Below are 13,278 nucleotides of genomic sequence, written 5' to 3' on the forward strand. Positions count from 1 at the left end.
CAAATTTTGAGGTCATGCATTTTATATTGCAAAACCAAACAAACTTCCCAAAGCATTTAACCTGCATTTCTTCATAGCCCCTTAACCGCAAAAGAAGCTGAACATCACCATGAAATTAGTTTTATGCCACCTCAGGAGATACTATGACAGTTTACACGACAATCTACCAAAATTTATAACATAAAATAAAATATTTAATAATGCTAAGTTTGCTAAATAAATATGAATATATGAATACAATGCTTAAGATTGGTAGATGAACATGAACATTTTTAACCTATAGTTTTTCGCCACATCACACCATATCCACTGGGCCAGCAGAGTACAAAAAGTGCAAAAGCCACCCTATCCAACTTAACACACTAACTAACTATATGTGTGGTGGATATTGCCTGTTTTTCCAATAAAATTTGGGAGTTTTTGTACATAGTAGTACCACTTCATATTCTTCCATCTAATCTAAGTAAGAGCCAAAAACATACACATCTAAGCAAAATTATCCATTTGCAAGCAAAAAGAGAGAAAGATGGAAGCTTGTTTCCTCAGCTCAAACTGCATTACCAAGACTACCGAACTTATTCCATTGGCGAAATCTAAACTCCTTGTCCTTCCCAAGAAGAGTTCTCTGCTCCACAGCTATAAGCATGTCACTTCGTCTTCCATAACATGTAAGTTTCTCCTCGACTCATCATATCTGAAACAAATTTTTACCAAATTAGCATTTACAGAAGCAGTGTCGGAAACTCTTGATAATAATCGATTAATCGTTGTTTAAGGTTATGCACACGTATGAAGAATTATTTGCTAGCATTTAAAGGTGACAAGTGATATTGCATTGGTACTTTAAATTGAAAAGTGATACTGCATTAATCTAGTAATTGATAAACAAATTGAAAAAATAAAAAATTGATTAAATAGGGTATTATGTAATAGAGGAAGTTCAAGATTGAAATTCTACTTACTGCCGATTATAACATTAATACATGAGTTCATCCTGTCATGAACTATTACAGAAAAGTGGACAGGCTTATCTCAGCTAGAAAACATACCTAAGCTATCCCCTTGCCTAAATTCCCTACCCTGATAATCAACTGGACCTAATAAAACATTGATCAGTACTTGGACCATCAATTCAAAACAGAATCATCAACTAAACTTGGAAAATTTTTCTACCATCTTACGTAGGTTGCCAAATGGGATCCTCGTCATCCAGAGATGAGGAAATTAATCCCACACTCAGTGGAGATTGGAGATCATTCAGAGCAAAACTTGTTGCAGCAGAGAAAATCTCTATCCCTGAAAATCCCACACCACCACCACCAGCATCAGCTGATGTTGATCCGCAGAAGCAGATAATAGGTGATAATTGGGCCCATGCAATTCACGAGCCTGAAAAAGGTTGCCTACTCATAGCAACAGAGAAGCTCGACGGGGTACACATCTTTGAGAGGACTGTGGTCCTCATGCTAGCGACAGGGCCTATAGGCCCAACTGGAATCATACTAAACCGCCCATCACTAATGTCCATCAAGGAAACTAAATCGACAGTGTTAGATTCATCAGGCACATTTCTAGACCGACCCTTGTATTTTGGAGGTCCCTTAGAAGAGGGACTGTTCCTTGTTAAAAGCCCAAAAGAGGGGGATGATGGTGTCAGTAAGAGTGGGGTGTTTGATGAGGTGATGAAAGGTTTGTATTACGGGACCAAGGAGAGTGTGGGATGTGCTGCTGAGATGGTAAAGAGGAACGTGATTGGGTTGGATGACATTAAGTTCTTTGATGGGTATTGTGGATGGGAAAAGGAGCAGTTGCAGGAGGAAATTCGAGCCGGATACTGGACTGTTGCTGCATGCAGTCCGAATGTTATTGGGCTGGAATATGTGAATAGTGGAGGGATGTGGGAGGACATTTTAGGGCTAATGGGTTCAAAAAAAGTGTGGTAATAGTTGTGCTGTAAAGCTTGATAAAGTTGATTATAACCTATAATATGCATATAAAGAATGACTGATGTCTTGCAGCATCTGTATATCTGTCGATGTTGTATCCAAGCCATTTTAGTTGTATGTATGTTCAGCTTTGTGGGGGGGGGGGGAGGGGAAAAATCTCTGATGTAAAATGGTGTATTAATAATATATTACTCCCACTTACCCCCACAAACCCTCCAAAAAAAAGGTGTATTATTAATTTATTATATTCCCTCTAATTTTTCAATTGTTTCACTTAAACAGATACTCTATCCACATGTTTCACATTGATCATATTTTTCTACTATTATACCCCTCCATTTTAGTTGTCAAATGTACTAAAATAGTTGTCAGGTTTCCAATCATAAACAACAATAGCATTAAAAGTGCCATTAAACTCAATTTTTATGATCAAAGTAATCTAAAACTAAAAGGTGAGAAGCATCACAATAATTCCCTCATTAATTTTCATTCCCTAGATATGACAACTAAAAGGGGACAGGAGGAGTATAAAAATAAATACTATTATGTCTAACGTCATTAGATATGTATCAATACACATAAGTTTTTTTTGTTTTTAGTTATTTTACTAGTATACTTCCTCCGTTCCTTATGTATTGCAACAATAAAAATAATCAAAGTAAAGGCAAGAAATTAAAGTAGAACAAATAATTTTTACAAAATAAATAAATATAAATAAAACTAGGGAATACTTTCTTAATAACATGCCATGAAATGTTCAACAAGATTTGCAATTTATTGATTTTGTATCTATCCAAAATATTATCTATAATATAACCATTTTGGTTCGCCAAAGTTTTTTTTTCCCTTTTATCTATCCCCTTGTAATTTTATTTTCATTTTAAACCACTTTTGCACCACCTAGGTATTTTGCAGTTTGCACCACCTAGTTGTTTTATCAAAATGCAAGTCGAAGCCTGAGTGCATGATTAAATTTACAGAGAAGGAGTTCAGTATGTAAAAGAGAATCCTATAGCACACTACCCAGACAAAGCCTGACATTATCCCAATACCGTTATCATACTAAAGATAATGGCTAGTTGCCTAATCAACAAATGAACTAAGTGTAGTGGATATAAGTTAAAAGCTTTCATGTAAAATGCAAGGAAGAGCAGAATGATGTGGATAAGCATAAGGCTCTCTACCTGAATTATACTTCGTATGATGATAAAGTTCCTCATTCAGACAAAATCATGTATAGGATTAATTAAAAGTACCTGTGCTTTGGGTTAGAAGTTAGAACAGATCAGACATTTCCTGCGGTGGAGCTCATTTTGGGATTCTTCTAAGAAGTTTATACAAGCCGAAAACATTTCTTTCCTGCCAAAAGTATGGGATGAAGAATGAACGATGCAAGGATGGCGAGAGCTCTCTATCCAAGTAAGGCAATGCCGCAACAACCTGTTTATTTGTTCAACACTTCAACATAAGCAAATAAAAACAAAATAATAAATTAAAGAGGAACAAAATACTAGAAATACTACCTCCCATGTTGACAAGTCACTACCACGATATGCAAAGGGGCGTTTCAAGTGAAGTTCAACAAGCAAGGTACAGATTTCAAGATCCTGGAGCTGCACATAAATGGCAACAGCAATTCAGACACGCAATTTACAATCTCTCAGGGGACCCTTGGATTGGAAGTAATGAATTACAGTGCAATTAAAGTAAAATAGAAGAAATAGAATGATGGAGGTGGTGATAATTGAGAGAGGAGGAAGGGGTAGGGGAGCTACTATCCCTCCATTGAAAATTAATATTTCCCACCCCACCTCTAAAGTACTATATGACCCCCAAAAAGAGGAAATATTTCCTCAATCACTTCTTTCTACCACTACTACCTCCATCCCATCTACCAACTCTTATTTTATACCTCATATTTATTCCCTCCATTTCAAGCATGCCCATGATTTAAATGAAAGAAACTAATTTTGTAGATTAAGAGTAGAAAAGGCTATGATCATCACAATAAACAAGAACTGACAAGGCAGGGGCTGAGTTTGAAATTCATTACATATTGTTTGTCAGATGCTTTGTTCTTGTTATTAAAATAAGAAGGTGCTGCTGAAGTTCCACCAAATGTTGAATTAAATGGGAAAGGAAGAAGACCCCGGAATCCATCATCAATCCAGCGCACTTGAGCCACATAGTCAGGAATAAAAAACGAAGAAGGGAATCTGTGCCATTCACTTCCAACACAGAGGGTAGAACCTGTAATCACAATGAAAAACAAAGCATGGTTAATACTAAAATTCAAAAAACAGAAAGGTTAAGGACCCTCTAAACAATAAAAATGTGAGAACTAGGACATTCCCCAGGAAAAAAAAAAAAAAAAAAAAAAAAAAAATTAAAATAAGATAAAATTGTTTATAGAAATGTCCTTTAATCTGAAGGTTACTATTCCCCAATAATTACATTAATAGAAGTTAGAAATCATTACGACTAAGACTTATATCCAAGTTATTTATGGAAGAAAGGAAGTGTTGTCCACAGGGGAATTAAGACAAAAGAAGAGATTTACTAGCATCTTCTCAGTCTCCAAAGAATAAGTGAGAGAATACAAAACCAAGGAACTGCAACTTTCTCAACAACTTCAAAACAATAATATTTCATCCTGCATAATTACTGAGTTGCTGAAGATCAGCTGCTACGCCATAATGGTAAGATCACGTTTCATCAGATAAACAGAAATTAGTTACTTGCAGCAGTCATACACCCCCTCTGAACCATATTATTGCCCTCTTAAAAAAATTAATGCATATTTTACAATCAAAACTCTCTATGCCTGCTACACTAACATGCCATTGACCAATTGCCAGTCAGTTATTGTGTTCTTAAATTCGTGAAAAGTCAACATGAGCAACACTTTAGGATGGAGATAGTATGCTTTAAGTCAATGGAGAAATCATTACTGCAAGACAAATTAGAAGTGTGCATATTGGTGACGCATAAAGGCCAATAGGCAATAAACCATAATCCAAAGCTTACCATATCCAGCATCCTCATGGTACTGCAAATGCTTATAGATCTCAATAGGAGCTGAGTACCCATGGATCAAAGAGAAAGTACGTGAATGGGAGACACACAGTATAAAGCCGAGGATCAGTGGCCTGACAAATTTTGCAATCTGTTTAACAAAACACAACAATTTATATATTAGAGACCATCACAACATTTACAAAAACAGCAACAAAGATTTATGAGGAATTTCCAAACACTCACCATAACAAGCGCAGAACTATCATTAGGGTTGTACTTATCACGGAAAAAATCAGGCATAATTTCAATAAAAGCTGATGCAGCCACACATATTAGTGGATATATCGGATAAAGAAACCTGCAGAAACACAAACAACAAGGTAAGTATTGCAAGAAAGAACAAGGACAGACAATAACAGAAATTTGCAGTCCACTTAACCGAACAAAACATTTTTACATGAGTGATAAACATAATAATGACTAACATCGATAGACCAGAACAACTTCCAAAATCTCTCTATTCTAAGTTCTGAATTAACACTTAAACAAGCAACATGAGACAGACAACTGCTATCCATGGAACTACTTATGGTACTGCTAACCAGCTGGTGTCACATTGCTTTTGATAATCACTACAATTTCATGGTCATTGTGATTAATCATCAAAGTTGCAGATAATTGTAAACGTAATTACTTTGGCAAATTGGCAGACCAGGAAAAAAAAATTTAAAAATAAAATCAAGGAAGTTGTATCAAGGGAATCCAATCTGCATATAGCATAATAATGCATTCCACCAGGCACCAGATGAACAAGCATGTCAGTTTATAAGAAAATATACTGCATTTTTGTAACCACTTGTGTAAAGAGAAGTCACTCCCTTTGTCTTAAAAAAGAATCTCTATCCTCTCCCTCCCATACTTTGCCTCTGAGTTTCTGACCCTTGCCAAATTTTTTCTTTAGAATTTTTAAAAGCTCCCACATTCCAACTCCAAAAAAATAGTAAATTCTAATAAAATTTCACAAAATTTAGAATAGAAGTTCTTGTATGATCAGGAATATCAAATCCAATGTTGAGTGTTGATACTTGACATACATTATACAGTTGACAATTAAGTCCAATCACCTGACAAATAATGTGATGTTACGATGACATGCTTCAGTAAGTATCAAGTATTAGTTCAACAACTATGACAAGACTTCGATCCTACAGTAACCCAGCTACAGAAGATGTAAACAAGTAGCAAAAATCAAACTAATCATTGGTTTGTATCAATAAATCACGGGCTAAAGTAGGGATCACCTATATAGCAAATAACCAGTTTGGTAGAATGACCAAAATCTCAAAACAGTAGTGAAAAAAATCCCCAAGAAATTGCATAACATTAATCAGCATCACATGACATGTATTCAATGCAATGCCCCACATCAGCCAACCAGCCCTGTTGCCCGAGTAATGAGTTGAAGTGGTGTAGAGGTCATCAATAGGCATGAAAAGCAATTCAGATAAACAAGGTCCATCCAGATTGATTGCACATTTGCACATCACTAACATGACCTACTTCATCTTTGACATGGTGAAGTATCATTTTTCATGATCACAGGGCAATATCTAGCATACAAAACACACATTATCACTTGGAGCAAAGAGATAACTTAGGCACTAGTCAAAGGAAATTAGTGCCTGTTTGGCCGGGCTTCTCAAAGTGCTTCTAAGTGGTAAAAGGAGAAACTTGGCCAAACAGTATGATTAATAAAAGTAATTTCAGCTTCTTGAGAAGCCCTCTGCGGAATAAAATACATTGTAGATGTAGAAGCTACAATTTGTAGCTTATTGGTTCACTTTCTAGGGGAGGAGTTTAGTCCATTAAATGAAAATTTATGTGGACAAATATGCCCTCAAAAGAAGTTAAAATGACAAAATATCCTCTCATAAAATCAAGCCCTTTGTCCACTCTATCTCCTCTATCTTTATTTCTGTAGATTTGACCACAACTCCAAAAGACCATGCTCTATATTTGCAATTAAAACCCCGAAGTTTTACTGTCGCTAGCCTAGTAGAGATCGTGGTGGCGAAATTGGTGCACTTGCAGAGGAACGGGTGGGAGGGTTGATGTATCCGATGAAAGTTTACACATTTTTAGGATGGTTTTTTATGGGTCACTTGGTTGATCTTGAGCAAGTGACAGACCAAGAATAACATTAGGGATCCATTAGTGGTGGTGCCGTGGTGGTTTGATCTAAAATAATGGCTTAAATTTGCAGCAACACTAGCAGAGAAGGTAGAGAAATATGAGAAAGATAATGGGTCTATTTTTCATTAAAAAAAAATGAATAACATGTACTCATACTCATTTATTTCATTTATCAATTTAATTAATTTTCATTTGTAAAACTAATCTTCATTCATCAAATAAACATTAATATTCTTTTATCAAATCTTCATTTGCATGGCTGTACTATGCCAATTTTCAACTGGCCAAACAATGTAAAATTGTTTCCATTTCTCAAAAGCACTTTTAAAATTTTGTGGCCAAACAAATATGTTTCTTCAAAGTGTTTGTCTAAGAACAATTTCTGGAAAATTACTTCTGGGAAACAGAAATTGTTTTATGGAAGCTTGGCCAAACAGACCCTTAGTTTCCTGATATATCCTCAAGGTCAGCTGTCAGGTATGTTCATCTTGAACATAAAAGTAAAAAGGGGAAATAGATCATTTGGCATATCAGCTCATTATACCCCACTACACTTACACTGTTGACTACCATTCTCACTCAATGACTTCACAAGAAGCGACTATGAAGTGTCCAAAATGTCTAAACAATATGTCCTTGGCTCCTCGCAGCCTATCATGAGCCACCCATTCAGTTACCACATTGAACATTGATTTCAACAGTCCAACTCATCCAAAATCTCACTTACCAATTAACAATTAAATTATATAGTAGTACGTATTATAAAATAAGGGAGAGAAATCAAAGATTTTAAGTATATCAAAAAGGAAAGAAAATAAAATTTTAAAAAAAAAATTACCAAATTTAAACACATAAATCTACACCAAAACCAAGATTTGAGGGGAAAAAAAGTGTGGAGAGGGGGATTAGTTATCAAACCTTTCTTCCTTGTGTGGCTGCAGGGACATAAATCCAAGCCAAATATAAACAGGTGAGATGATAACTAACAACTCTGGAACATACTTCTTCCGCACAGCACGCACAAGCAACGTCACAGGAAACAGCAAAGCAATGACAAAGCAAAAATTAAAATTATTGAATCCATTCCTTAGATAAAACAATGGTCCTTCAGTTCCATATAAGTGGCTTTCACCACCTCCCAACACATTATACAGCAGCAGATTCAGCACAGATGATGTCCATTTTTTGTAATAGTAGTGATCAACAACAGCTGAGAGAACCTAGGACAAGTACACATTGGTAAATGTAATTAGCATATTTAGTACAAAATCCCTTGCATTGAGAATCACACATGAACTCAATATTGCTCTGAGATAGCTTAACATATATAAAAATAAATATATAAATAAAGTTGAACTTACCAGCAGAGCAACAGAAATGATTGTTCCTGAAATAAATGCTTGTTTCAAGCTCTTACGCAAAGAGAACAATGTAACAGGCAGAAAAGCTAACACTGAGAAGGGCCACCCAATAATAACCCCACTAGCTGCAACAGAAACTGCCATTGCTGGTTTTTCCAAAAGAGCCAATGCAGATGCAAGGGACATAGCATACATCGAGAATGAGCTTGGCAAGAAACCTGAAATTGTTAGTATCCATATTATAAATCAGACACTGTAAAGAACAAAAAGACTAATAGACGCATCATTTTCTCTAAGTTCTTTTTTTCAATGGTAAAATCAATTAAATAAAAAGTCATACGACATCTACAAAAAATATTCAAATTTAACAAATACATAGCACATTGAATCAAATAAAGAATTTCTTCATATAAACTACGATCATCGAATATATGTTGCACTTTGGAACATTACTAGCTCACATTGTTGGAATATACCGCCTCTTTGGAGAGACAATCTAACGATTTATTGTAGCTATGAAGATAGTTTTTATTTGATTCATTTTACTGTATTCAAGAAATTGACAAATGCAATCAAGCGGTAATTCTTCACCAAGGAACAATTTCCCAACAATCCATTAAAACAAATAAGCAAATCCTTCTTCAAAAGAGGAAAAGAAAAACTATGTTTTTCAAAAGAGATAAGGTGTAATGAACAAAAATCATGTCTTTAGAGAGAGAAAAGTTCCTCTTAGAAGAGGAGTTATTAGAAACCTAAATACAAACAAAAGCAAAGGAAAGAAAAACACTCACACACACACAAAAGAAATAAACATTGGGGCTTTCCACCAATAAAAATCGATGAAAGCCTTCTCAAAATTCAACAATGGAGGCTAGGGTTTTAGAGAAAGGAGAGAGGAGAGAGAGTTATTCATATTTTATTTTCTCAAAGTTGATGCAAGTATGTAGGATGATCAAGAAGCAGATAAAGACAAAAGAGATTAACAAAAGAAGCAGAAAAGGACATAACAGCATCCAGGAAAAAAATATATTGAGAGCAAACATACTTGTGCTAGCAAAGAAGCATCCACTTGTTAAGCAAAGCATCGCAAGGGTGTAAGAGGCAAGACGTTTCCCGTACTTTCTCGAGAGAGCTACAACAAGAAATGCATCTGTAACGACAGAGATAAGCCCTAGAAAGAGCCTCACAGCATAAAATACTCTGACCTGAAAGGTAGAAAATTTGACACATTTACAAGATTCTGAGGCTTACATTAAGACTTAAAACGCCTACAAACAGCAAAGTTAGTACAAAACTTACCTTGTCTTCAAATAAAAAGGAAATTGGTCCGCCTGCAATAGCATGGAATACGATGTACAGATATGATCTCAGAGCATATTCAGCACTACAAATTGCAAGAGAATCGGAATCAGTTGGAGAGCAAAAGCTTATTCATTATCACAATATGTTTAATGTTTCCCAACTTGAGAAATGGAGTAACCCATCTACTCCATACAATCATCTCAGATAGATTGTTAAACTAAATCATGTCACCATTGACATTTAATCGCCTTTCAAAGTCCGGTCATCAAATCCATGCAATTTAAATTTAGAAATGTAACATTACATTGAATGTGCGACCATATATAGCAACGACAAATGAAACTACAAGTTCATGCTTCTAACATAAACTACCTTGAAGCACAAAGAATAAACATCAATTCATAACCAAGATTTTTAGCTGGTAAATAAATCTTAGACTCTACCAATTCACTAAATGAACCCCCCTTCCCCAGTTCCCCCAACTAAATTATGTTACAAAAATACTCGTGTATAGGCGTATTACATTGTATAACAAAACACCCATGTCAAAAATCAATTGCATAAATACAGAAACAATGTCCCTAATTCCATCCCTTAAAACCCAATCACTCATCTCCGTCACAATACCAATAGCTACAATAATTCAATCATATATTCATCAAGATACTAGATTTCAAACCCGCGCAACACACGGGCTAATAATGAGAATATTCAACACGAAATATTGGGAAATTGATTTTAGCACACCATTAATCGATTTTGGCACACCCATATGTGAGAAAGCATAGAAAACTGTGCTCTCACATAAAATGTGTGCCAAAATCAATTTTGGTGTATCATTTCCCGAAATATTGGAATACCAACATTAATGATAGAACATTGTGCCACAAACAACATCAAACATAGATATAAAGAAATAAATACTACCTCCCTTTCATGCTATTTGCAACGATTAGGCATTTTTCCTCTCTACTTTATGTCAAATCGCTTTATGTTAAATCGTTGCAAATAATATGTAACCGGGTAATACATATAAACATGTGCATATCTATCTACAATCCCATTAAAATTGACAAAAATGAAACAAAATAAAACCAAAGTTAAAGAAAAGAGAGGGTAAAAAATGGAGAATAAACCTGTACTCCCAAGTCTGAAAGCCAGACTTATAAAGAAGAAAATGCAAAGGTTCCCAGTAATTGAAGACTTCATCGCAATCATGAATAATGTTGGAAGTTGCGCTCAAATATCGCAGCATTCCAAGGGCAAACAATGGTAATCCCCACCCTAAACCACCGTCGTCTCCGCCGCCTTCGCCGCCGTGTTTGGATGGCTTGTTGAGCTTGGAGTATGTTGATGATGGTGCTGCTGGTTGATCTGACGGCTGAGTGCGCCGCTGCCGTGTTGTCGTCGCCATTTTTGTGGGGTTGGTTTGTTAGTGTGGTTGTGAGGGAGTAGTGTTGTTGTTGCCTGAGATTTTTGCTTCTGGTTTACTTCTCCGATTGAAAGTAAAGATACTTAAGGATATTAGGGGTACTTTAGTAAATCACATCCCCAACTTTTAAAATAAAATAGTAACTCCGTTTCTTTTTAATTGCCCACGTATTCCTTTTTGGAATTTTAATTGACACGTTTTCTTTTGGTACCCCACTTAGGCTCTGTTCTTTTGAGCTTCTGGGAGCAGATTTTAGCAGAGCCGAGCCGAGCAGCAGAGCAGATTTTATTATTATTATTATTATTATTATTATTATTATTATTATTATTATTATTATCATCATCATTATTATTAAATATTAATTATTAGTATTAGTATTTATTTATTTATTATTATTAAATATTTATTATTATTTTATTATTATTATTATTATTATTATTATTATTATTATTATTATTACTGCTATTGCTACTACTAATATTATCGCATTATTATTATAATCATTGAATTTTTAAAGTTAAATATTAATTATTATTATCATTATTAAATATTATTTAATTATTATTATTGTTATTAAAAATTAATAATTAGTATTATCTTTAAATATTAAATATTATCTTAATATTAATTGTTATTATAAAAATCAATTATTGTTATTATAATTAATATTATTAGTTATAAGTATTATTATTACTATTAGTATAATTACTATTATTATTACTATTATTATTATTATGAAATATTAATTATTATTATTATTAATTATTAATAATTTATTATTATTATTATTATTAATTTTTTATTATTATTAATAAATATTAATAATTTATTTTTTATTAAATATCAATAATTAATTATTGTTATTATTATTATTAAATATTAATTATTTATTATTATTAAATATTAAATATTAATTATTTATTATTATTCTTATTAAATATTAATTATTATTATTAAATATTAAATATTAATTATTTATTATTATTAAATATTAATTATTATTATAATAATTCAATATTAAGTATTAATTTTAAGTAGAGCAGAGCAGAGCAGATTTCAGCAAAGTTGAGCAAAACAGATTTCAGCAGAGCAGAGCGGCTCTAAAGAACGGGACCTTACTTTTGCATTCTCTCTCACTCTCTCTCCTCTCCTTAATATATGTGCCTAAATCAAACGCGTCAACTAAATAGAAACGGATGAAGTATACTCGTATTTAAAATGTATCATAGTGTTTCTAAATTCAAAGTAAAGAAAATTATTTTGAATTTTAACAACAAAAAACACAAAAATGGTACTGTAGTAGTATTTAAAATAAATAAATAAAAATAAAAACTTTTATTTTAACAACACAAAATATTTAAAAAGTTGGCTTCTACCACCACTTAAGTAAATCATAGATAAAATCCGTTTATGGGACCCAAAATTAGGATTGTTCATTGGTCCAATTAAGACCGGACCGGATTGGATCAACCTGGATCGGACCGAACACCGAACCGATTAAGCTAGGACCGAACCCAGACCGGACACAAATAATCAGTCTAAAACTCAGACCGGACCGATTTGGACCAAATTTAGAATTTTTATAAAAAAATTCTAAATTTCAAATAATTTATGGAAAGTAAAAAAAATATAAAGGAAAAACAATATTTTAACTTTTTTTTTTTTGTATGTTTGATACAAAAAATCTTATATAACTGAAGTTTTTCATATTTGTTAACGATAATTTTAATCTTTATTAAAGGTTTATGTATAATTTTTAAGCAAAAAATCAAACCAATCCAATCAGACCGTAGATCGAGGAAATAAAATTCTCGACCCGAAGACCAGACCGATTCATTTGGTCTGGGGTCAGTCCGGTCTAGTCCATTTTTTCAGTCCAAAGCAGTTTTTGAACTCCTCTGCTCACAATGCCTACGTGTCAACGTATAATTGCTCCAAATAATAAAAAATTAAATAAATAAAGCAAAACTCTAAAACTAACCAAGCTACCCACTCAGCTATCGTAAACAGCAAGTCATCGCCACTA

At 33.7% G+C, this 13,278-nt stretch overlaps 2 protein-coding genes across 2 annotated transcripts; one reads left to right on the forward strand and one right to left on the reverse strand.

Annotated features, from left to right (window-relative positions):
• Positions 1-249: 249 nt before the first annotated feature.
• Positions 250-11,328, reverse strand: LOC110735353 (dol-P-Man:Man(6)GlcNAc(2)-PP-Dol alpha-1,2-mannosyltransferase-like). Its single transcript, XM_021915527.1, has 11 exons — positions 10,957-11,328; positions 9,818-9,902; positions 9,564-9,723; positions 8,519-8,736; positions 8,076-8,377; positions 5,208-5,322; positions 4,974-5,112; positions 4,000-4,196; positions 3,470-3,559; positions 3,203-3,386; positions 250-694 (listed from the first exon to the last, which is right to left on the reverse strand). Exons 1-10 carry the CDS (start codon positions 11,232-11,234, stop codon positions 3,255-3,257), a joined length of 1,716 nt encoding a protein of 571 aa, XP_021771219.1. The 5' UTR covers positions 11,235-11,328; the 3' UTR covers positions 250-694; positions 3,203-3,254.
• LOC110735355 (UPF0301 protein CHU_1773-like) lies at positions 497-2,191 on the forward strand. The gene is made up of 2 exons (XM_021915528.1): positions 497-668; positions 1,186-2,191. The coding sequence occupies exons 1-2, from the start codon at positions 527-529 to the stop codon at positions 1,941-1,943; spliced, it is 900 nt and encodes a 299-aa protein (XP_021771220.1). The 5' UTR covers positions 497-526; the 3' UTR covers positions 1,944-2,191.
• Positions 11,329-13,278: the final 1,950 nt, after the last annotated feature.

The sequence above is a fragment of the Chenopodium quinoa genome, unplaced genomic scaffold (assembly GCF_001683475.1).
Source record: "Chenopodium quinoa cultivar QQ74 unplaced genomic scaffold, ASM168347v1, whole genome shotgun sequence".
Lineage (NCBI taxonomy): Eukaryota > Viridiplantae > Streptophyta > Magnoliopsida > Caryophyllales > Amaranthaceae > Chenopodium > Chenopodium quinoa.

Bases quoted from the DNA above. Each gene is read 5' to 3' on its own strand.
- LOC110735355 (XM_021915528.1), top strand. From the start codon at position 527: ATGGAAGCTTGTTTCCTCAGCTCAAACTGCATTACCAAGACTACCGAA. The intron at 669-1,185 runs GTAAGTTTCTCC...CATCTTACGTAG, and splicing joins CACTTCGTCTTCCATAACAT to GTTGCCAAATGGGATCCTCG.
- LOC110735353 (XM_021915527.1), bottom strand. From the start codon at position 11,234: ATGGCGACGACAACACGGCAGCGGCGCACTCAGCCGTCAGATCAACCA. The intron at 5,113-5,207 runs GTGAGTGTTTGG...TTTGTTAAACAG, and splicing joins ATAGTTCTGCGCTTGTTATG to ATTGCAAAATTTGTCAGGCC. The intron at 3,560-3,999 runs GTAATGAATTTC...ATTTATGTGCAG, and splicing joins AAGCATCTGACAAACAATAT to CTCCAGGATCTTGAAATCTG.